General features: G+C 40.8%; 1 protein-coding gene across 1 annotated transcript; it reads left to right on the top strand.

Moving 5' to 3' along the window:
- The first annotated feature begins 1518 nt into the window (after positions 1 to 1518).
- On the top strand, positions 1519 to 15581 carry LOC112971357 (serpin B12-like). The gene is made up of 8 exons (XM_026076717.1): positions 1519 to 1572; positions 7288 to 7473; positions 8854 to 8967; positions 9607 to 9738; positions 10581 to 10698; positions 11961 to 12103; positions 14873 to 15043; positions 15177 to 15581. The coding sequence occupies exons 2-8, from the start codon at positions 7306 to 7308 to the stop codon at positions 15579 to 15581; spliced, it is 1251 nt and encodes a 416-aa protein (XP_025932502.1). The 5' UTR covers positions 1519 to 1572; positions 7288 to 7305.
- The last annotated feature ends 8260 nt before the right edge of the window (positions 15582 to 23841 follow it).

Below are 23841 nucleotides of genomic sequence, written 5' to 3'. Positions count from 1 at the left end.
CAAGTAAAAAAAATTAATGGARGAACAGTGTTAATAGAGAGTGACAAAACACGACGATTGTAAGAAGGAGGAAAGTCCTGAAGAGCTACTCAAAAATACTTAGGCTGTCACTGAAAAAAAGGCTAGTACTCATAAAGACACATGGAGGAGGGAGGGAGAAGGCAGTGTGAAGAAAGAAATAAAAGTGCTAGATGAAGAATGGAAGCCGAAGAGATGGGAACATAGAAAGAAAATGCAAACAAAATCAGGAAAAATCCAAGATAAAAAGACAAAGGGAATGAGGAAGAAGACTAAGGAACACAGTGTAAATATACAGGAAGGAAAAATAGAAAGAGAGCACTAGAGAAATGAATGGAAAATGGGAGCAAAAAAGTGAGGAAAGGAAAAGGGGTGACAAGAACGCTCATTTTATTATTTTTTTTTCATTGTTTATGAATCTTTTTTAATGGGCACTGGAGCCTTGGCAATTGGCCTGAGRTGCTGGCAGAGAAGCAGGAAAACAACAAAGCTGGTGAGGGCTTGGCTGAAGGGACAGAGTGGGGCCGGCTTCAGCCCTGCATCCGGAAAGGAAGTGTGGGAAGGGCAAGATGGTAGTGGGAGACCTTTTTTCTTTTTTCTCCTTTCTCCCTTCCTCATGAACAATATCGTAAACATCCCATGAACCCGAAGCCAGTTTTATGCTTAACGGTAAGAAAGAAGAGTATAAGAAAAGAAAGACAGACAGTTTTCAAGGCTGTGAAGCCAAATACAGGCCAAGAGGTCTCTATCTTGACCACTGAGTTCAGCTACAATAATCCATTGTTGCACCTGAGTTCAATAGTGCTGATTAGGGGCGTGAAATAATGTGTTGGTGCATCTTCGTGCTTCCAAACTCTTTCCCTCTATCACACTGCATGCTGGTGGCATAACTTATGTGATCAGCTACTCTTGGTCTCCTTTTATTGTTAATTTCAAAGGTTTAAAAGAATACCCCCTGGCTGGGGATTCCTGTTACAGCTCAAGGAAATATTTTTTCCCTCTCTAATTAAAATCCTTCCATACACATAAAGCTCACTCCTTACCCAAGAGAGAGAAAAGGCTGTAGACAACGTAAAAACTCACATGTTCCCATTCATTTCCTCTACCACTGCAAGCAAGCACAGCTTCAAACAAGGCTTCTCTGAATCCTGGGATCAACCCTGCACACCCCTGTGTCCAGGCCAAACCCCCAAGTGCAAAAGGGACTACACAGCAGTACAGCTATGGATCTTCAGAATTAAAGCCCAGTTTTCCAGATGAGAGTAACTTTGCATTACAAGCAGGAGATGTAGTCAATAGCCTGCCAAACTTGTGGGGCAGCTTTGAGAGAAATGCTATTAGCATATTGCTGGATATAGGTTTCCCCGGTCTTCTGCAGGAAACTACATGTTGATGGCATTTGCATTAAATTACAACATAATGCTATCATCAACAGTTTGTTAGAGGCTGAACCTTCCCACAAAAGAGTGGGAGATTTTTATAATACGGTATTCCCGAGAACGTGCTCCAGAGCTTAACTGTCGTGCTCTTCAGTTAGCCTCTTCAGACGAGAAGGTAAACAATTCTTTTTTCAAAAATAACTAGTGATTTTTTTTTTGACAGATCCAAAGGAGTCCGCAGACTGGTAAAGGAAACATTATGTTTACAGATGGGTGAGAGAAGGAGATATTTTATGGGTTGCAGGCAGCAAAAACCACTGTTAAAAATTAGATGACTTAAGAGCTAACATGAAGTGCGCTGGTCTGCAGTGGGACTTGGATGGGAATTTAGGAACACATGCCCAAGGCTATGAATCTAAAGATACCTGCCTAAATTTCACAGAGTTTTGAATCTGAAATTTCCCCAGGGCCTCTCTGCCCATTCAGAAAGCTCTATTTGTCACAGCACAGCTCAGTGGGCTTATACCAGAAAGTCAATGCTTTTCTGCCTATGCCTCCAGAAGGACTGAAGGGCAGGCTGTTTCAGAGCATTCCTACCCATTCTGGCAGCAGTGGGCTTCACATGAAGTGATGGCATGATGACACAGGCAAAGTCATCCAAAAAGTGGGAGATACAGGTTAATTTGCCTTTAACAGGTTTTCACAGTGCAGGAAAAAAAAATAAAAACTTGAAATGTTCACTAGACCAGAGAGAGGGCTTGCGAGTCTTTGACTGGATACTTGGGCTTTTCCTGTGTRTCCTGATCCCTGCTGCCAGGATTGTTTATGTTCATAAACAATGACTTTATGAAATAGGGAGGGTGGAGTATACTTCAGAATTTGTTTTGTTAATGGGGAAGCTAGTCTTCACTATCAGCATGTCAGCTCTTGGATTTGGCAGCAATGTTTAAAGCTTGCTAAGAAACCTATACAACTACACAGAGGTATAACAAATAACTTGCTGGTATACAGCCCATAACAGGCCAACGTACATCCCTGGTTATTTATGCAGGAATAACTATCCTAGAAAGAAATAGAAAAGATGCATCCTGAAGGTATTGATGCAAAATAGTAAAAGCTGTCAGAAAAGCCCTTTACATCGTAAAAGTGACCTCCTGAGAGGCTAAGTTTTTTGGAAAACAAACTTGAAAACATTTCTCTTGAAAAATTATTTTGTACCAAAATGTATCATTTTTTAATTTAAAACATTTTACTTTGGAAACATTTTGCATCACATGGGAATTATTAGAATTTCTGTATTGTGGGAAATTATGTTTTGCTTTTGTGCTATTTTCCCTTTTCATTCTAAATCAGCACAGACACATTTGAAAATGTCTTTTTGTATGAATGGCCATGAAAAATAAAAAAGTCACTTCATCCATAATGAAGCCATATGTCATTGCCAATTCCCTCTTCCTTTGTTTATGAGAAATAAAGGTGTGTTAAAGCACCTTAATGGGAGGCAGACTGAATAAATAAAACTTATTCAATGTGAATTATCATGAGGCATCAGAGAAGACAGGTTCCTTCTTGTTTTACTTTTTATTAAATATAAAATTACATTCAAAAACAAGGCTACAGCTCTCCTAGGATTTGCGCATTATTTACTCCATCTTCCTATTGACTGCATAATATAATCTATTACTCCTATTGTTTATGATAGCTTTGAGCACAGCTTTCTATTTTTTGAGAGTTTTTGCCTCAATTTCGTCTACCTCGAGCCTAAAACAAACTGCAAAGATACAACTGAACATGAATAGTTATAGAAAAGGAAAATTCTCTGTTTCACTGAGCCATGGAATAAATTTGTCCCCTTTAAAAGGTTTCTGCTATGTGGTTTCTTCTGAAGGAAGCTCTTTTCCTGGATATCTTCTTCCTCTTCTCACATATACCAGCACCGGCAACTTCCATTCACCAGACTTTGTTAAAGCTACTGAACCATGATGAATCTCACTTCAACAGCTAAAAATCTGTAGCCATCCTTGCTATCTCAGCACTATGGCTAATGGTCTATGCAAATATTTTGGCTAGTGCAAAATGGCCCCTATGACCCTTCATAAACACTTATTTTGATCTTATTTGCTGTTGTTTCCACTCCAAGATCTTTTAAAAGTAATATTTCAATTTGTTCTCTAGCATCTAGGTATTCTCCAAACTCCACTGCCCTCACAGTAACAGTAAGATTCTCCCTGGTGAATGCTTATACAGATTATGCACACAGCTTTATGATACAGCATTATTTATAAATTTCTGGCCCCCAAAGTTAGATTGAGAAAGTTTGCTAAATCCTTTCTCTCTCCAGTAAGAAAGTTCCTCCTCCAACCCACATGTCCCTTCCTTCCACTGTAGCTTTGGATTTCTAAGACAGCCCTCTAACTAGTTCAAACTCACAAGGCCGTAGAGTCGGCCACAAGGTTTGCACCTGGATGTCACTCAGAGGAAAGTCTGCTTCTTTTCTAAAGGAATGACACCTCCGTGCTCCAGACACTCCCTTTTAAAACTTTTTTCAGGTCCTAGGCACTCCCTCAATGCTTGGCAGTCAGTTCTATCCCTGCAGGGTGAGGTGGAGATACCTCCTTCTTGCTGAGGAAGTTTCTTAACTCTTTTTTTCTCCTTGACTCGTTCTGAGATCTGGACACACCTACAGTATGCCTCATGACCTACACTCACAGTAAATGAGCTTCATAGATCCATTTTATATCTTTCACAAGCTGTGAAAGTGGAGCAATACAAATGTCAGCACTAAAGTGGTGCTAAGTTTCGTTTTCAGAAGGTTTATGGAAAACTGTAAATCTTAATGAAGGTGGAAGCTGTGGGGTAATGGTCTGTGATTATCTGTGATTCTCCCTGCCGTGGGGTAAACAGTGGATACAAAGGGTGATTTGCGGTCTGATGCCTATGCTGGTGAGGGGTGAGACAACGCCCAGGGCAAGGTGGAGGTCTCACCACTTGACATTGCTCTACCCAAAACGACACCTGGGGTGAGGAGGGAGTCTTGCAGCCTGGTGTTGTTGATAGGGGCAAAAGAAAATAAAGGCCAGCAGCCATTGACACCCTCTACTGAGCTCGACAAGGACCAAATATCCCACAGTGACTCAGCCCCACCTCGCCAAGAGTAGAAGTTCAGTGCATAAATGATCCTCCATTTCGAGGACGAGAAAACCAACTTACGGACGGGTCGACAGGCCTGGACCTCTCTCCTCTCCAAAACAGGGACACCTTTTTGGTAAGGTTTGCGCCTCCAACAATGTCGGATGTTACCCCGGGAAAAATACCATTGTTGAAAGCGCTTAATTATCAGTTTGAGCTCAGAAAAAGTAGAATTTGTTGCAGTAAGTGCATTTATCACCGGCAATCCTGAACCTGTTGATCTGTCGCTTTAATAAATTGTCTATTTTGATCAACTTTGCAAACCTGATCCAGTGAAAGCCCTTTTGAGGAGGGCTCTGGCAGGCAAAGTTGACTCAACTTTGTGAACCTGACTCAGTGAAAGCCCTTTTGAGGAGGGCTCTGGCAGGCAAACGTTGATTACCCCTTTTCCTCCCTTCACGTGACAGTAACAGAAGCAAAGAAAAATGATTATTTAGTGCAATGTCTTCTTCTTGTGGTAAGGTGATTGCGTTAATAAAAGGAAAATGAAAATAGCATTTCATACAGAGACAAGAACAACAGATCTATTATTATAGAACAGCTGTTTTCAGACTTAATGATATAACTCATCTTTAATTTGTTTTTTCAAATTACCTTTTGAGTATATCTATCTCCTTTGTTTTGTTCATTTATGTTAGGTCTTCATATGAAGTATTTCTGGACTTCAGAGTAAAACAAATGCCTCAGTATGAAACAAATACGAACTTTTGATTTCAACATCACAGGTTCTTTCCACAGACAGATCATCAGCTAGAAAGATGATCAAGCAGCGATTATTGCTGTGCCCTTCAAGCCAGTCAAATGACAAGAAACATCTGCATTTACCACATGTGGCACTTTCATATATTCAGCAACTTGACTTTTCAGCTCTTCCAAGACAGTGGGGTAATCTGACTTAGCCCAAGTCTATTTTCTTGTATGCTGAGTTCATTTCCATTAATTATCAAGCACTTGCTGCAGGCTAAGATGGTTTGCACAGCTGATTGCTGTATCTCAGCTGAGCCACAGTAACTGGTAACTTCTTCTGGTGCCTGTGCCCCAGTTGCAAATGCAAAGTTCATGTTTGGCTCATGGCTGAGCGAGAGGCAGCATGTGCTCTGCATCTTTGAGGAAAACAAAAATCTGTGAAGGGCAGACTCACTGTGAGGGGAGGGCTCCATGACTAGGGTAGACATSCAGGGCCTCAGCAGGAGAGTGGGGGCAGCAGAAAGCATTGGCTGGGAGAGGATGGGAGTCCACGATGCCAGGCAGCCTCCTTCCCAAGAAAGCCTCCAGCTCCTCAGTGGCTCTAGATGCCTCTCAAAAGGATTGCTGGACACCAACCAGCCATACAAGGGCTCTGCTGATGTAAAGTCCTGGAGTTAGGCTTTGATCTACTGTATCCCCCCAGCCTCTCCACTCCCGTAGCCTTCTGATGACACAGACTCCTCACATAACGCTGCCCCGTGGGCTGTAGCTACAGGGCTGCATGGGGCTGAGAAAGGGTGCCTGTTGTGTCATAGCTTTCTGTGGGCAGTGTGAACAGGGACCTGGTCATGCACTCACTCATCTTTTCAGTTGAGATTACTCCTAAATAAATTATCATTCCAGCACACAGGCCAGAGCTCTTTGTTTCAATGTCTACAAGCAGGCAAAACTGTGTGCTTTGCTTTTTTGGCATTTTTCTGGTGTGCTGTCCAAGATACCATTTTTTTGACACAGAAAGTGATTTTTTTTTTCTGGTATAACATTTCCAAAAAGCTCATGCGCTCCCAGTGGCATCTATATAACAGCTTTGTAATCCCTCCCCTAAAGGACAGGTAAGGACTTTCTAAAAACTTTTCTTGAGATGGCTTCCTACTTGCAAGGACTGAACTGGAACTTGGTTTCAAACTGGTCTTTAACAGAGTGGATTTAACATAAATGACCCATGGAAAAGGTATCAGACTGTGATATGTCTAGCATGGCAAAAAAACAGTCACACAGATCTTGCTGTCATATCACCAAACAGGAACCTACAGCCTTTTTTTCAGGGCTGTTGAGATACTGCTTTGCTTGGAAACACAGTTGTTATCCTCCCTCAATCTGTAGCTCCTGGAAGACACAAGAGGAGAGAAGAAGAATATTGCAAACTGTTCATGTTTCCACTTGTAGTACAGTCTCCACAGCTGTTAATGAACCTTTTTCATATACAAAAACATTTAATTGATAGTGATTTTATTTTTTATAAATCTATCATTTGAATCCCTCAGACCAGAGCTCTGGTTACCAGACATGGTTATATGCCCGTGTAGTTTGTTACCCTGTGACTAATCATACTTTGTTATAAGAGGAGAGACTTGGTATAATTGTAAATGTCAAACTACTATGTCCTAATACAATCTGGAGAAGGAAAATGTTAATCCATATTTGTCTGATTTCAATACTGCGACCTCTCTCATACAGAAGAACTAAGACACACTATGGGGTAAGACAGAAAAATAGACCTTTCTGAGGAATTCAACATATGGTGTGAGTGTGGATCCCTTTTCCACACCCTGCTGTGTCCTTGCTCCCTCCATGGAACATGGAATGACAGATGCGTGCACAAGGTTGGCTGCCTTAAACTCTCAGAATTTATCAAATTTATGTAATTTAGCAACCAATTGTGGGACAATCTCAGTGTGACCTTGCTAGGCAATGAGCTGCATGACATTTCTTGTTTTTTCTTTTCTGTTCCCAGTTAACTGCTGTCTTTACAATGGCCTCCATTTCTAGACCGATTACTGAGTTTTGCCTTGACCTTTATAAAGAGTGCAACAAAAATGCAGAGGGCACGAATATTGTCTTCTCTCCAATGAGCATCTCTATCGCCCTGGCCCTGGTCGAGTTGGGTGCAAAACACAACAGTGCTGCTCAGATAGAAAAAGTAAGTATTAATGAAACGTGGAGATGCCTCCACATAGCTTGCTGTTTCCTTAAAGCAAGTGTTGAGCATCATAGCACAACATGTGTGCAACATGTGTAGGAAACAGGCCTGAATACAAAAACAAGTGCTGCCTTTACAGCTTGTCTTGCTGCATTATCCTTTCCATCTGCTTGCGTGAGTTGCCTCATGCCCCCATTCAGACTCAAGAATGTAGAGCAAGAGCTGAGTGACGGTAGGTGATACGCAGGGCACTCTGGCATTCCCCCAGCCTACTGCCAGAATATCAGACTTTGTTTCAAAACGAAAGTCAGTTTTTTCTTCTTATGGTTGCAATGGGAATCCTGAAAGTGTGGGTAGGCAGTGGGGAGAGATGCAGAAAGCTGAAAGGATTGCATCTGGATGGCAGGAAGTGTTAGCTCGTTTATCATCTTATGACATTCAAATGTCAAAATGTCTCACAGGCAGAGCTCCTGGAGACCCAGGGGGAAGGGTGGTGTGCATAAAGCCAGCTCTCTGAACACCAGGCCTGTGTTGCACATTAGTGCAAGTTCTTCTTTCTATGACTTTTTTTTATATTCCCATGAACAGTGAATGACCAAGGATCTTAAGGTATAGGTTCTTGTCAGTAGCTGGGAAACCTTCACTGTCATTGCAGATTGAGAGTGTTCACACATGAAGATTCACTCATAGTGGCTCTGGCTAAGTGCTGGTAACTCTTCATTCGTGATATCCTAACATTGCCACATGCACAGTCTGACTGCTAGGTTACCCTCAGCCATGACTTCCTTATRAGGTTCTCAGTGACCTTTGTGTAGTTTAGGAAAGTGATGGGAATCCAGTCTTGCCAATGAAAAGATTAACACTTTGTATGCTTCAAAATTATTGTTATGGAGAAGCTGCTGGAAATTATTCAGCACAGTGTTTGCTTGTTAGAAACAAGGACTGATTTCCATTAAAAGCACTGTAGTTTTGATCTGTCTCCTGAGCTGAGACAAAGACTAGGAATTATTGCCAAAGGCCAATTTTCATGTTTTCAAAACAAAATATTTATTTCTCTTTGCCTGAGGCAACTTTTCATTTTGAAATTTAAGTTAACTGTAGCAATAAAAATACAAATCAAATATAAGCATTTTGAGTTAGTGAAGACTAGTGTTTTGGGGGATTAAACCTAAGTTCTTCTTGTTTCCGTAATGTATAAATATAAATTTGAACATGAATATATGAATATTTTCAAATTTGACTTTTCAGCCTRACTGAAATTGAAAAAATGTCTTTTAAAGATCTTGGTCATTTTTCCAGGACAGTATATCAAATCTTTTAAATAAGGAAAAGTCTTTTATCCCACTTAAAATTGCCATAATCTGACATCTTCAACTGCAGGTGCTTCACTTGAGGAAAGCTACAGGAAGAACGAGCCTTTTATCCAGTCCTGAGACCACAGTCCCAGAAACCGAGCTGGAACAAAGCCAGGAAAGACAGCCTTACTTCTCACCGGTATGTCCTTGTAATGGGTAGTACAGGAGCCTTTTCTCCCCAGCAAGGCAAGGGTAACATTGGTGTCTTGATATAGAGCTAGGAATTGCTAGTCCTAGAGATCTTATATGCCACTGCTAGTGATGGTAGCTTTCAAAGAAAAAACAGTGTCAACTCCTTATTTTTATGTAGTGGTACAGAAGCCAGGTTTTCTACTTGTTACTTCAGTCTTAAACCATTGTTGAGTCTACTGACAAAATATATCTGCAGACTTCTATCAGTATAGGTGAGATCTGTCTCCTGTTCATTTTACTAAGTACATGTTGCTAAGTTTAGCATTATGATGATTCTTGTTGTATGCTCCCAAGGTGTTGTATGCTCCCAAGGGTTATACAGCACTGGAGACATGGAGCTGCTGGAAGGAGTCATGCTCACACACACAGTCCATCATAATCCATTAGGAAATGCCTGGTATAAAGCATGAGAAGCTTTGGTATTAACTTTGGGGGAGATTTGGCCCTTGTCTGAAGGAGGATCAGGCTACAAAGCTTAGACTAGCTGGATTTAAAAATCAGTAAATGTAATTTAACTAAGATGCAAACTAACAACCAAAGCTATATTGAAGGATCTTTATAATTTTTCTGCTTGTAATATTCATAGTGTAGCACGGATGGAGAAACTCACCATGAAGAGTTCCATGCACTGCTTCTACAACTACAAAACCTTGACAAAAGATATATTTTGAGTCTGGCCAACAATCTGTTTGTGCAACAGGAATTTGAACTCCGGCAGGTAAGTTAGTTGTATCTGGAAACTGCTGTGGCCGTGACCTCAAGCTCCCCTGTGATTGCAAGCCTCACTGTTGCCCCCTCATGCATGTTTTGGAGCACTTGATATCCTTCTTGTAGCCCTCTCTCCTGGGGCTGGTGGGAACAAGACAAGGGTATCAGCTTTCAATTCATTCATTTAAAAATAAACCATTGTGGAGAGCTATGGTTATAGAGCAAAGACAGAGCAAGAGACTTTTCCCTTTTGGCATATGCCTACACTCAGCAAGAGGTGTGACTGCATCCAAATCTGGCCTACTCAAGCTGCCTATGAACTACTTACGGGCTTGCAAGTGGCATGGCTGGGGCAGTGGGAACCCTAGAGKGGGTTTAGCATGCGAGTTATTACATAGCTTCCTGCATAGGACTTCTGGGCTGAACTTCTTATTCCTGCCTTATCAAATGTAAAAGCTGTCTCTAAACTCTAATAGCACGGATATCTTGCCAGTCATACCTTCACTTTGCTGTCAGTAATTTCTGTTGAATGATTTGGATACTTAACAACACTTGCATCTTCTCTATTTTTTTATTTTTATCTGGACCTCAGGTATGCAATTCTCCATGGAAAGACTCTTTCTTGTAGCTTTCTTTTTATTTACCTTTTCTGGCTTATGCAATAGAGTAATTAGCTCTTCTTCAAAGACTCTGAATAAACTGATAGTTGATGTTTCCGATGCCAGATTCTACCTTAAGCAGCCAATAAGACCCTCATCATTTCCAAAATAGTTCTGAATGACTAATTTATTTGAAAGGGAATAATTGTTTTGCAGAATAGACTAATTTCATAATTTTTATTTTACTTTACAGCAATATTTAATGTGCGCTAAGGAACTGTATGGAGCAATACTGCAAACAGTTGACTTTCAAGATGCTCTTGAAGCAGCCAGAGAAAAAATTAACTCTTGGGTTGAAAGTGAGACACAAGGTAAAACAAAACAAAAGAAAACCATAGCCAGACTATCATTGCCTTCTCCCACTGCTTCAACAAAACAAATTCCAGGGTATGAAAAGCAAAGATTTGTTCTCTTTTCTGAGCATTCAATCTTGTATCCTTTAAAGACAGTTTATTTTCCCATCCATAATTGAAATATTAGAGTAAGTTATCAGCTAAACTATTTCTGAATTAAAGATATATTTGTTGTCAAGTACTTTGATATTCCTACCTTTATGTCTGGCATGATACCCACAATAATACCTGTAAGGCCTGAACAGAGTCTCACATGCCCTCATTTGCTTCTGCAAATACCCACTGCTTCCACAAATACCTGGAATGGGACACCAGAGGATGGAAGCTGTGAGCACCACTGTGAGACTGGGAAAAGCCTGTGAGGGAGGGAAGATGACCGAGAGCCTGGTTATATGTAGAGCAATACCCACAAAGATGAGGGACGCGGCAGCTAGTAAGATGCACTATCACAAGTAACAGACAACCAGCTCCTCCCCTTAACAAGCTGGTAGGGGCCATAGGCTCTTGCTGATTAGAGTAAACATGATATAAGCCACTTTCCTCTGGTTTTGCCAAAGCTGAAGCATCAGGTGGATGATTATTTTCTAAACCTTCTGTCTGAACATAAAACGGAACTTACTGGGGGACAGGTAAAGAGATTTTCAGCCTTCTGTAATTTATAAGTTGTCCATTGCCTGAACAAATCTATGCTCATACTGACAGAGCAGCCTGTGACTGGTGTGGAAAAGAGCTGCTAAACCCGGCTGGCTCCTGGTAAGAGGGCCCAGGCTTCAGGAGCCACCTCGCACAGTGCTAGGAGCAATCGTTGCTCTGAGCAGCTGCACAAGGCCTGTGGACCAGCTAACTCCTATTTCAGACTCCGTGATGAAAGTCAAAACCTCCACAGTCTATTAACTGCTGCGCACAGTGTAAGCTGAAAGATGCCCTCACATAAACATAAGGATGTGATTAATGGTTCTGGCTCCTTCCCCAGTGGTGAATGTCATATGTATCATCACTGATGGCCAGTTCAGCAATGCCACCTTCCCCTCTAAAACAGGCTAGTAGCAGTGTAGAGGAATTTACCATTTGGTTGCCTATATTGTCCCTGTCCTTTGAATAAACAAAGAATTGGATTTCTAAGTTTCCCCCAACTAAGTTCAAGGACAGGTAATTGCGATTCAGTCCTGAATCTTAAGAATAGCTGACATATACTTGTGCTTTCTGAAATTTTCCTTTAGGTAAAATCAAGGAACTCTTTGCTCCTGGTGTGATCGATTCACGTGCAGTGCTGGTGCTGGTGAATGTAATCTACTTCAAAGCATCTTGGGAACACAAGTTTGAGGAAAAAAATACAGTAGAGAGAGATTTTAGACTGAATCCGGTACGTCTGCATTCTATAAATCTTAACATTATTTATTCTACATACTGTGAGCATTGCAGCAAGCATAACACAGAGGCACAACGTCCAGGGATTTCACCCATCCTGTGAACAAGGTGTGGGTGCACTGGGAAGCTAACCTATCTCTCCTACTGGATAAAGATTGAAGGTTTTCACAGAAACTCATAATATTTACTGAAAAAATGCACAAGACTTAAAATTTGCAACAATTCAGAGTTTTGCTTTGATGACTGAAAACACATTGGTGTTGGAGTATAGCCTCAGGGTATTTTGGTTTATTTATAGCATTTGAAAGATTGAAAGTTTTTTTAAAATATATTTAATTTTAGCCCTGTTTTTCTGCCATAAGGATATCACCTTCATTGTTTCACTAAGGTGTTATCAATGTGGTTGCAAAGTTAAATCTTTGACAAGCACATTCATCCAAGTATTCTGTGTGTCACTTAAGTCTACCAGATGTTACCAAAAGACAGTCAAGAACATTTGCTTTCATTTAATTTAGTTTTGTCTTCTTTTTATRTGTTGTGCCAATATTCTATTAGTTCTCATCCACAGCAAAAGAAAAAAACAATACAAATTTAGATCTGATCTTAAGTTGCAGAGCCTTGTATGGGAAAAAGTTTCTTTTAAGTGTTCTTCATTTATCAAAGGAAGAAAAAGGCCACAAAAATATATATTTCTAGCTATTGTGTTGCATTGCATTATTAAGAGACTGGTAAGAAACGGTCACATTTGTTAATTATATTTGTGGCTTTGAATACATCTTTGTGTGGAAATTGAAAATGGTCTGTAGTTGAGAACATTCAATGCATTGCTGCAGTAGGAGAAACTACGAGATAGAAGCTGCATATATTTTTCTTCAGGTGCTAATCAGTACTAGGAGGAATTTCTCTGAAAAAATGTCATCTACAAAAATTCTTCTTTCACTGCTTTAGAAGTTAGTTAACTCTAAAATGAAACTTGAGCCTTTAAACAGCCTTTAAACAATCTCATCACAAAAAAGACAAGATAACAAGACCAAGAAGAGCATGTCTAAAAAAACCTGACTATGATTATAYTCTTTATCTGTGTATTGCTTCCTGTCATAACAGTCTGTTTGATAAATGATAGCAAGAAGAAAAACTGAAAGGGAATTCTTCACACACTTTCCTGAAACTACAGTAAGATGATGTGTTGAAATGCCATCTATTGAGTAACTATTGTTATAGGCTGGGATCTTGTAAGAAGGGACACTCACCAATGGCAACAATACTTTATCTTCTGTGAAGAAAGAGGAAGATTAAAGAGAAACATATAACAGCTGACTTTTAAAACATGCTGAAGTATTACCAAACATAGGAGGCTGAGGAGCTCATGACCTAATCTGAAGATAGGCCATGGACTCAGTAAAGGGTGTGAGAAAACAGGAAAGCAGCTTTTGAAATTTTTTTTCAGAAGCCAGCAGCTCTGTCTCCAAATGAGCTATTGCCGAACATCTGTGACAGCTCTCCGTAAAACTGATGAAACTGAAAAAGAAATAGCCCTGCTTCTTCTTTTACAAAAAGTTTGCATTCTCCTGAATAGCATGAACATTTTGCTTCATCCTTAATATAGGCTGGCCTATGGAACATCCCAGCATCATCTCCTTTTCAGTGGTAGTGTTCATATCCAGTAGCTTCAGTGACAGAGATCCCTTGAAAACAAAAGGCAGCATGAGCTAGACCAAATGGCTTATTTAATTTTCTTGTTATTATGTTTAGTTTGAACACTTCATACTGGTTTTGTATTACAGTAAATCCTGGTGATCTCTTACACCATTTTAAATTGGTTTTCTGCTTATTACTGCTTATACTTTGCAAGTCAATGGTGAATTTTTTGGCTAGAGTAGAGGAGGTGGAGAGGAGAGGCTAAGAGGCCATAATCTTCATCCATTGCTTGATTTGGGGTGTTGCATACTTCAGTTTGTGTGCCTGGGAGAACAGCTGTGTGGCTGCATAGCAGCTCTACCATTTATACTGCCATTCCCTTCAAATGAGGAAAGAATCAAGTTTGTTCGATTTCAGGAGTCTCCCTTGCATAGTATTAGAACTGGCTCACACCTGTAATCCCTTGTTCAGATGTTAGAAAACACTGTAGTCTCACAGAAAGCAAAGGAGATTTTCAAGTCTGAACRTCTATATTATTACTGAAAAGTATGACTTAATGTTCTTTAAGTAGCTATATGCTTTTCAACACTTTTGTAGGCTACCACTGCCAAGTGGGCTGTTTGACTTTGGTGAAATCCAAATCCTCTTCTTCAGTACAGCATTATAAAAGTGGAGTCATAGCCTAGAAAGCCATAGAGTTATGTGGGGTTCTGTAAGAGGGAAGAAGTACAGAGTTTGGTCCTACACTGAGACTCAGCAGCCTGATTCTTGCAGTGCCATCTCTTCTTTTATACCAGTCCAAACTAGCCTGCTGGCACCTGCACAGGGGCTTTCAAACCTAGCAAGTAACAGCCTGTTTGGAAGTGCAACACTATTAAGCCACTTCACTAGATATTTAGTTACAGGGAAATTGGATTTTATCAGAGTATTATCCTCTTCATTTATGCATTGTAAAGCCGATGTTTTGTATGTCACTGTAGATAACAAAATAAACAAAAACCAACAAAATAAAAAAGTTTAGCCTAACAATAATTACTACTGCAAACCCTGACTACTGATATTATATATGAAGTTTAAATATAAGATCTGTATTGCTTAGCTGAATATATCATTTTCTTTTAAATAGAATGAGAGCAAACCTGTACAAATGATGTATCAGAAAGGCAAGTTTAAATTAGGCCACATTGAGGAGATTGGCACCCAGATCCTTGAACTCCCTTACRTTCAGAAGTCACTGAGTATGATTATCCTGCTGCCAGATGACATGGCTGATGGATCTACCAATGGGTTGGAACAGGTAAGGCAGTATATCATGGCCTATGGTTGAACTGGTATAAAAGTTGATTAGACAATCAGTCAATTAAAGATGGATAAAGATCATAACTTTTCAAAGTTCTCCACCTAATCTAAGCTCTTTTTTCATCTTCTAGATTGAAAGGGCAATGACCTATGAAAAGTTAGTGCTGTGGACCTCTTCTGAATGCATGTCTGAGGGAACAGTGGAGGTGTATCTCCCACGATTCAAGCTTGAAGGCAGCTTTGACCTCAACTTGTTCTTACAAGCGATGGGGATGACTGATGTCTTCCTTGAATCAAAAGCTGATCTCTCCACAATGTCATTTTCAAAAACTCTGTTTCTGTCAAAGGTTGTCCACAAGACCTATGTGGAAGTCAATGAGGAAGGCACCATAGCAGCAGGTGCTACAGGAGCTGTCATTGTAAGGAGATCTCTTCCCCTCACTGAGGTGTTCATGGTCGACCACCCTTTCTTATTCTTTATTAGGCACAATCCCACCAATACTGTTCTTTTCTTTGGCAAGTTCTCCTCACCTTAAAATCAGGGCTATTTTCTAGCAYTGTAAGAAACACTTGGATGAAAATCCGTAATAGTCCCCAATGCATTCTTAATCCTTTGACAGCCAGCTTGTATTTCAAAGTAATTCACTGCAGACAGTTTAGCTTAGGACCATGAGTTGGACACTCCTTGAATGGCAAATTTTGATCTGGATTGACACTATGAGTAAATTTTGCCTGAATCTTGCTGAATTTGAAGAACATCCTGTTTCTTCAAGTCCCACATATGCTCCTGTATCTCTTCTCCAGCCCAGCCATGAAGTGTAGAACAGCACCTGACTGGCCTTGCAAAGGTGGAGCTGGTACCCTGCTGTCTGAGGAGGATTGTAACAGTTTTCAGTAACTGCCAGTAAAAGCAGAGTAACCCAGCCCCGTATTTTTGATTCCTAGCCATCTGGGTCCTGGTCAACAGAAAGGTGCTTTAAAGACACTTTTTGCTTATCCACATTCTGTAGCTGTAGCAAATCCTTTGCACAGGGGAGATCTGCCTTTGATAATTCCCTTTTCTACAGCAACGGTTGCAGTCAAGCAGGAGATACTCATTTACTGCAAATATACATATGAACTGAAAACTGTACCACTTTCTCTCCAGTGATGTGTACTGGATCTTCCTTTGTGTTATTCTGTGCTACATAAAAGCTTTATGCTAGAAGAAACTTGGGCTTTATTTATTTATTTAGATTTAAACCTAGGTAAGTGTCATCTTACAAACTGGAAATATGATGGAATGTGACTTGTACTCCTTTTGTGAGTCCTGTTTTTTTTTTTTTTTAAGGTGAGTCTTTATTAGTAGCATTGTTCTATATGATAATAGAATAGAAGTAGAAATATTCTCTAAGGGAAAGGCCATATTGTACAAGATGCCTTAGATACACAATACAATAACTGCTGCAGAGAATAACTCCTTGAAGGTAAACAAGATGGAAGAAAGAATTGTCATTATTTTTATCTCTTGGAGGGCCCAAGAAGAGAGAAAGTAATATGCAGGAACACATATAGGAAGCTTATGGTAATGAAGAAGATTAACCTGAATTCTAATCGCACAAGTTAGAAGTTGATCCTGGGATCTAAATTCATGCATCAGAGACAGGAGATCAAAAGTCTAGAAAGGAGGCTGCAGGAAGAGAGAAAAACGAGTGAACATGGACAATTTTTTTATTCAAACAATCAAGGTCTCAGCAGCACCATGTTCTTCCACTCTGCAATAAGATTTCTCCCTGTGCTCCTAAGTGTCACCCAGTTCACCACTATCAGTATAAAGTTCGAGGAGAAGAGGATATTCTCTCACTGATGATGTCACCAGAGACAGTGATTCTTATGAGAGAATATTTCCCCAAGGCAATATTTCTAAGCTGTTCACTGAAATGATCATGTTGAGAATTTTCTTTTACTTAGAATTTTCCCTGAAACAAACTGGTAGCATGATTTTGAAAGACGACTAGTACCGGTGACTGTGGAAGACTCATTCTTCTGTAGCTCAGGATGATCAGTGTTGCAGATCTCAGACCATTGATCACTTCACCTACAGGACAGGATTCTGCCCTCACAGACACCCCTAGAAAGGAAGTTGATTACAACACTAATTACATATGCAGGAGGGCAGGATTTGGGTCCTCTTTTTACAGGAGTTTTTCTGCATTTTTTTTTTTAACCCAACCTCTGCCAACCTCACCATGTTCTCAAATGATTCCAAAGACAATTTTGTATGCACCATGACTGGGGAAACAGTACAGAAAAACACACGTTCCTAAAGAGACTTATTTATTTACATAGTAAATAAGACCACCTTTTATATGGAAATAAATTAACTGATTTCATTCTCAAGAAGTAGTAACCTGATTACTGACGTAGAAGACTATAGCCCTGAACTTCTTCCTTGTATGCAGCTGTCTGCAAGAATTTTAATGAGGTGAGATGCATTAATAAAGACAGGCCTTTCTGCAGGCTCTGGAGAATGAAGAGGGGTTTTATAAAGGGCAGTGTAGATCATGGTAGCCACAGTTAAAACGTAACCTGGGAAGACTTTTAGTTTGTGGGACAACTAAAGAAACATAAAACTTGCTGCTGACTGACAAGGAAACACAACTGTTAATTTGCTGGTTTAACATAAGTAACATCTTCCTCAGTGGCATTCTGTGTGAGGTTTAACTAATTAACATTTGCAAAGTGCTTTAGGACCCATAAAAAGGAAAATGTGTGTTAGCTATTAATCATATAATTGAGTGTAATGCAATCTAATGTCCTGCATTCATGATTACCATAGTTTGTGCCTCATAAAGTACCTGGAAGCCTTTGTGCAAGAAAGTCTAGGAAATAAGGGTGAGTGACGACTGAGCAAGAACAGACAGGAGTAGGACAGTAAAGGAGTCAGATAAACTATGCTTACTGACTAAAGGTGCAGTAAGACTTAAGCAGTCTGTGTCCATGTTTCCATTCTGGAGGCTGACAGCACAGATTCCCTATTAAACTATGCTTTTATTACCTAAAGCTGCAGTCATGCAGTATTTACATTCCCTGGTGAAATTCTTAGCACTGCACTCAAATGTCAACAATGTTTCTGAAAAGTCAGGGGAGGGGATTTCTGTGATGAAGTGGCAAATACCACAGGGAGAAAAATTTCCCTTCATATCAGTCATTTTTCAGAAATGAGAACAGTTCCAATCCCCCCGCATATTGTTTTTCAGCACTTTTGATTTTCAGGGGTTAAAAGTTTCTGAAGACTTCATAAATTAGGAAAGGGAATGGATCTGCACTTACTATGCAGCAAACTAGTTCCAAAAGTGAAAGAGATGAGGAACTTTTGTCACAAAAGGCTGTGTCTAGCACAGACTAGGCTGGACTATTTCTGTGCCATCAGAGCACAGGGGTCTTAAAGCTGTGTAGTGAGCCCTACGCAGCGCAAGGGCCATAGCTGGGCCATAGCTGGTACATGCAATAGCAGTGGTTTAACTTCAGCCACCATCTCCTGAAATATGAAAAGACGACTAATTCTGTGAAGGGGGGGGGGGAAAGGTCAATAGAACATAGATTTTTGATGTTTTAAAAACATTTGTTTGGGATGAGAAAGTCCCCCTGAAATATCCACAGCAGAATCTAACCCTTCTGCATGCCTGGCCTGGCCAACACAAGGAGATCCAGGTCCTGACACAGCAGATAAGACTGTGTATCTGACTGTAGAAAAGGGCTCAGGCCTGGGTGCATAACAGCTGAAAACTGCATCAGAGCTGTATTTCAGCCATGACTTTGGCTTTAGCTGGACAAATTCAAAATCAGATCTGATTTTTTTATTCTTGGCACAAACTCTACAGAAGGGAGCAACTCTCTTTGCCAACCCCCATCTGCACAAACAAGGTCCCATACCTTTGCAAGCCTATTCTGTCTCCATAGCAAGGAACTAACCAGAGGAACGGGTGTCCTATTTGCAAACAGCAAGGCTCAGATACATGCGTAGACTTGCCCCCAAAACACCAAACCCCACATGGCAGTCCTGCCTTTCTCCCCCACAGGCTTCAGCCTTGCACCTGAAGTCAAAATATGCATTTACATGCATATACATTCATTTACATTCATTCATTTAAAACTTCAGCTAACCAAAATCACATGGGAGAGGCTGAGGTGGTCAAAACCAGCAGTTCAATTAAAAGGGTGTTACTAGACAGTGAGACCTTCTGTTACTTGTTTTTGCTGCTTGGCCAAACCAGCATCACCAAAGTAAGGCCTCACTGGCCAAATAACAATTGAGAAAGGCTTAATGACACAGTCACAGCTGTGCCTCCTCCTCCAGCTAGTTTCTTCTGAGAAAAGGAGTGAACTCATGCACATGCACCCTGCCCCTGACCGGCCACATCGTACTCCCTCCCCAACCCCCACTCTGATCCTGACCCATGGGCAACCATCCAGCCTGGCCTTGGCCCATGCCCGTGGTGGTGCCCGATGCCCAGAGCTGGGGCTGCCCCGGCTGTCCTGCTCCCTCACAGGGTGGTGGGACAGGCTCTGGCATCAAAGACCTGTCCTGCCACTGCCAGGAGCCCCTGCTGACATCGGCCCTGGGGAACCCCCAGCCCGCACGGTGTCTGACAGGGAGAATCCAACTGCTTCCCACTCAAGGCCCCCTCTCTGCCCCTGGTCAGGACCACACTCAAAGTGCAGAGGTGTGGGATTCCCCAAACAGATGGCCTCCACATGGGCCTATGCAACCATCCACCCAGCTAGTTTGGAGACACTAACGGTGGTATGATGAGGAAGGTCAGAGGGACTGCAAGAGCAGAGGCTGCAAGAGTAAGAGGAGAATTCAGCTACCCCGTGGACTGAGCAACGTCACAGAAGGATGTGATGTGGAGACTGAAGTGCTTAAAAATCAAGAGTGACTATTTCAAGGTTAAGGAGCCCATGGGAAGAGGTGCAAATCCTGATTTGGTCCTGAGTAGAATAGGAGATACTTTAAAACCTTATAGATGAAAAGTTCTCTGTGATTCTGGCATGGACACATGCTCAGATCTGACATCCTGGTCAGAGAAACAGAAGCTAAAACACCCCACATGCCTGTGCTCATTTCTAACAAGAGAAATCACATAAAAAGAAGGGAGGCAGTGAAAAAGTGCTAAAGAAACTAAACGAGGAGATTAATGAGGCTTCAAGGACAGAGAACACCACAGTAGTAAGAGGGTTAAATTAGTCCCATATAGACTGTGTAAATGTCATGCTAGAAGGGTGATGCCAAAGCTAAATTTTAAGACTCTGTTCACATGCGACTTGCAGAAGTGGTAGTTGGATGTAAAGATTATGCAGTTTTAGAAGCTGRACACTGCCGCGGGGGGCCTTCACAGCTTTCCAAGCTCTGAGAATAGACCTTCCTTGGTCAAATGCCCCATGCTGCATCATGGAGCAGCTAGTCAGGACACCTACCAGAGGAGACACACATTCATAATGTTATTGCTGAAGAGTTACCCCATAACTGTGACCATAAATTTAGATTCCACAGGAGTTCAACAGTTTATGGGAACAAAAGATCTACTACAGTTGTAGCTTCCTATTTCAAAATTAGGCCTGTAACAATGAAGAAGCTTGGTAAGAAGTGTATAAAAGAGGCTGTTAAATATTTACAGTTGCCATGGAGTTTCTTTAAAGAGACTATATTAGACATTAGGAGCAAATGTACACTAACTTTCAAAAAAGACTTGAGAAAGTCTAAAAGGAAGTTTACATGACTGAATAGAGAGATAAGGAATATTACTGGAAATGAAGAGACATCCTTCAGAAAACACTTAAGCATATGTCCCAATTAGGAAAACAGGATGAATTTGAATATCAAGCAAAATATAAAATGCAGTATGGCAGGTCAGAAATACATAGACAATAACTAAATCCTTTTTTCAATCACAAAAGGAACAGGGAGCCCCCAAAAGATCAATAGATCAAGGCAGAAGGAGCATTTAAAAGCAGAAAATGAGCTTTATTGTATTTTGCATCTATTCCTTGTGGAAGAGCTGAGGGAAGTTTCTGCTTGTGGGGCAGTCAAGAGAGGAGCTGAGTTATTAAACTGAATTATCATGAAAAGAGTTCATGGAACAAATAGACAAATTAAAAATACAAAGGCTCTAGGAAGAGACTGTATGTGTCCATGCATTGCAAAGGAACTGAAAGGCAAAGTGGCTGAACCGTCAGCTATCTTGAAACTGCCTCAGCACCAGAGAACTGACAGGGGAAGCCTAATTTAGGAGAGGCATAAGGTATGACTCTGGGGAAATAAAGATAAGTAAGCCTGACAGCTGTACCAGGAATATTACTGGAAACTGTTCTAGAATAAAGAATTAATGTATAAATGGATGAAATATAGAAAAATCAAGGTGGCTTTTGTAAACAGATGTCCTGACTCACAAAAACTGCTGGCTAGAGGTGATCCAATTRTCATATGCCTAAAACAACAGCGTTACATTGTTTCTGCTACAGATCTAAATCTGGCCCAAAGCCACTTATAAAGCTTTATCAGTGTGCCAGAGACAAGGAGATAGGACTGGCAAATCAAAATTCCCAGAAATTTATATCTTTGTTCTGGACTACAGGTAGTTGAGATCATTCTACTTGCCTTCAGCAACCTAGAAAAATATGCATATACATTTTTAGGATGGTTGGCACACTCAGAAAACTAAAAGTGAATGCAGCCTTCTGAACCATTAGACACCAAAAAGGACAGGCAGCACCTCTTAGCTCTTGTGATCATAAAACTGGTGGTGGCTATAGGAAATTTCTGTAGCACCCTACTTGCTCAGCAGTTTTTCAAATGCATCTCCACTAACTTGATTAAAAATATACAACATGCAATCATACTTTGAACAAGACATTGGACTTGATGACCTCCAGGTGTCCCTACCACCCTGAATTATCCTATGTTCCTAATTGGAGACATGCTAAAAAATCTAGATGTAGTTCTAAGCCCTGTTTCTGTCAACCTAGATAAACCATCAATAACATGATTTTCAACACCCTCCCTCCTCTACAAATTAACCAATTTAAATGCTTTTCCGAGCAAAGAGAAGAAAATTCTATATATGTCTTCAGGAAAGTCCTGAGCTTTATTAACAAAAAGCTGCTCTCCAGAAAAGGCTRTCTTTCCACAAGGTAGTTGCTTACTCCCAAACCAGCACAAGTATTTCCTTCTTCCTTTTATCTCTGATTAGGGTAGGGGGGGAGGAAGAGGGCAACCCATGAAGAGCTAACAAGGACCAGCTCCAGCTGAGTTTAACCTTGATGATAATGACTTTATGCAGAGCTTCCCAAGCTAGACTGATTTTCCTAAACTTCAGAGGTCAAGCTCTTGTGTAAAGAATATTTGTCCATACATTAGAAGGAAAAAAATTAATTGGAAAGAACGAGAATATCCCATAAAAAACTGATTATATGAATGATTACATTCATCCAAGGGACTTGTTTAGCAAATAGCACAGAATAATGGAGCAAAGAAAAGGCTCTAGGTTCTTTTAGGGCAGGGGGAGAAAAAGTAGGGCAAGAGACTGTGTCCCTTTGGACTGTACGCAGCACAGGGTCTAAATTAAGCTCAAAGAAAGATATGTAATTCCTGACAAGCATTCAAACCTGTGAMACACATGTAGCATATTGTTAAAATGCAATTGTGACAGTTACAATTTGATTATCTGTGTGGTTGTTTTCCAGCCACTGTGAGAATATCCTGATCAGGAAAAATGTGACTTTTTACATTTCATGTAGTGTTTTTCTATCATTCATTTGGGTTTTCAGAAATTTTTAAAACAATCATTTTAAAAATTGAATTACAATTAGGCATTCATCTTCAAAGAGCAACCAGGGAAAATAAGTAGCTTCTATGAACTATGAGAAGTCATAACACTTCGTCTTTTCTTTGCTGAAGAGCAGAAGTGCTTTTCTTCTAAAAATGTAAGGAGAAGAACTGTAATGCCTGTGGGCAGCTCTTAGTAGAACTGGAGAATCCTGTCAAATCACCATGCATATTTTGCCCTTAGTAATACATGGAAAGTGACAGAAAAATGACAAAACCAATGTCTCTACTTGCCTAGAAGAGGTAACATTTCTTCCTCTGCCCACCTCACCACCGTTCCCTTCACACGAGCAGCAGTGCCAGCCGTATCGAGCTCTTCTAAGGAGGGCTGGTAATACCCTTCACTTCACTCCTGTTCCCCCTCTCCCCCACAATGTCAATACAAAAAGCACATTTCCTAAAATTCTCATCATCTTGGAGCCTCCTGGTGCTTGGTTCTGTTCCTAAAGCTGCAATCCAGACTGACTTTTCCCTCTGGACCTGATCCTGTAACCACCTAATTAGGCTTGAAACCTCCTGACTCAGGGTGCAGGGGGATTCTCAAAACCCTGGGGAGGATGTGCTGCTCGAGGCAGCCCAGGGCTGCCTGTGGTCCCAGGCTTTTGCTGACACAGAAAGAAAAACATGCTGAGAGTCTCTGAGGCAGATAAACTGCCTGTGCTGAAGCAACCCCAACTAAAGAGAGCCATCAGGTAGAAAAGATGCTGGGGCAGAYGAGATGGGATTGTTGCACCTCTCCAGGATGAGCTGGGTTAAAGAAGAAAAAACATGTTGTGTTTATAGGCTCAGCTCTGTAATCTGCAGCAGGAATATCAGGACTTCTCATGAAAAAGAATTTTCCCAGAAATTCCCAGGCAGCACTTCTTCTTCAGAAAAAACTGAGTCAGCCTATGAAGCAATCACCCTGTATTTAAGTGCAAGATGCCACC

Source organism: Apteryx rowi, unplaced genomic scaffold, assembly GCF_003343035.1.
Source record: "Apteryx rowi isolate R43461 unplaced genomic scaffold, aptRow1 scaffold_437, whole genome shotgun sequence".
In the NCBI taxonomy this organism is placed as follows: Eukaryota; Metazoa; Chordata; class Aves; order Apterygiformes; family Apterygidae; genus Apteryx; species Apteryx rowi.
This window is presented reverse-complemented; position numbering and strand designations above follow the sequence as displayed.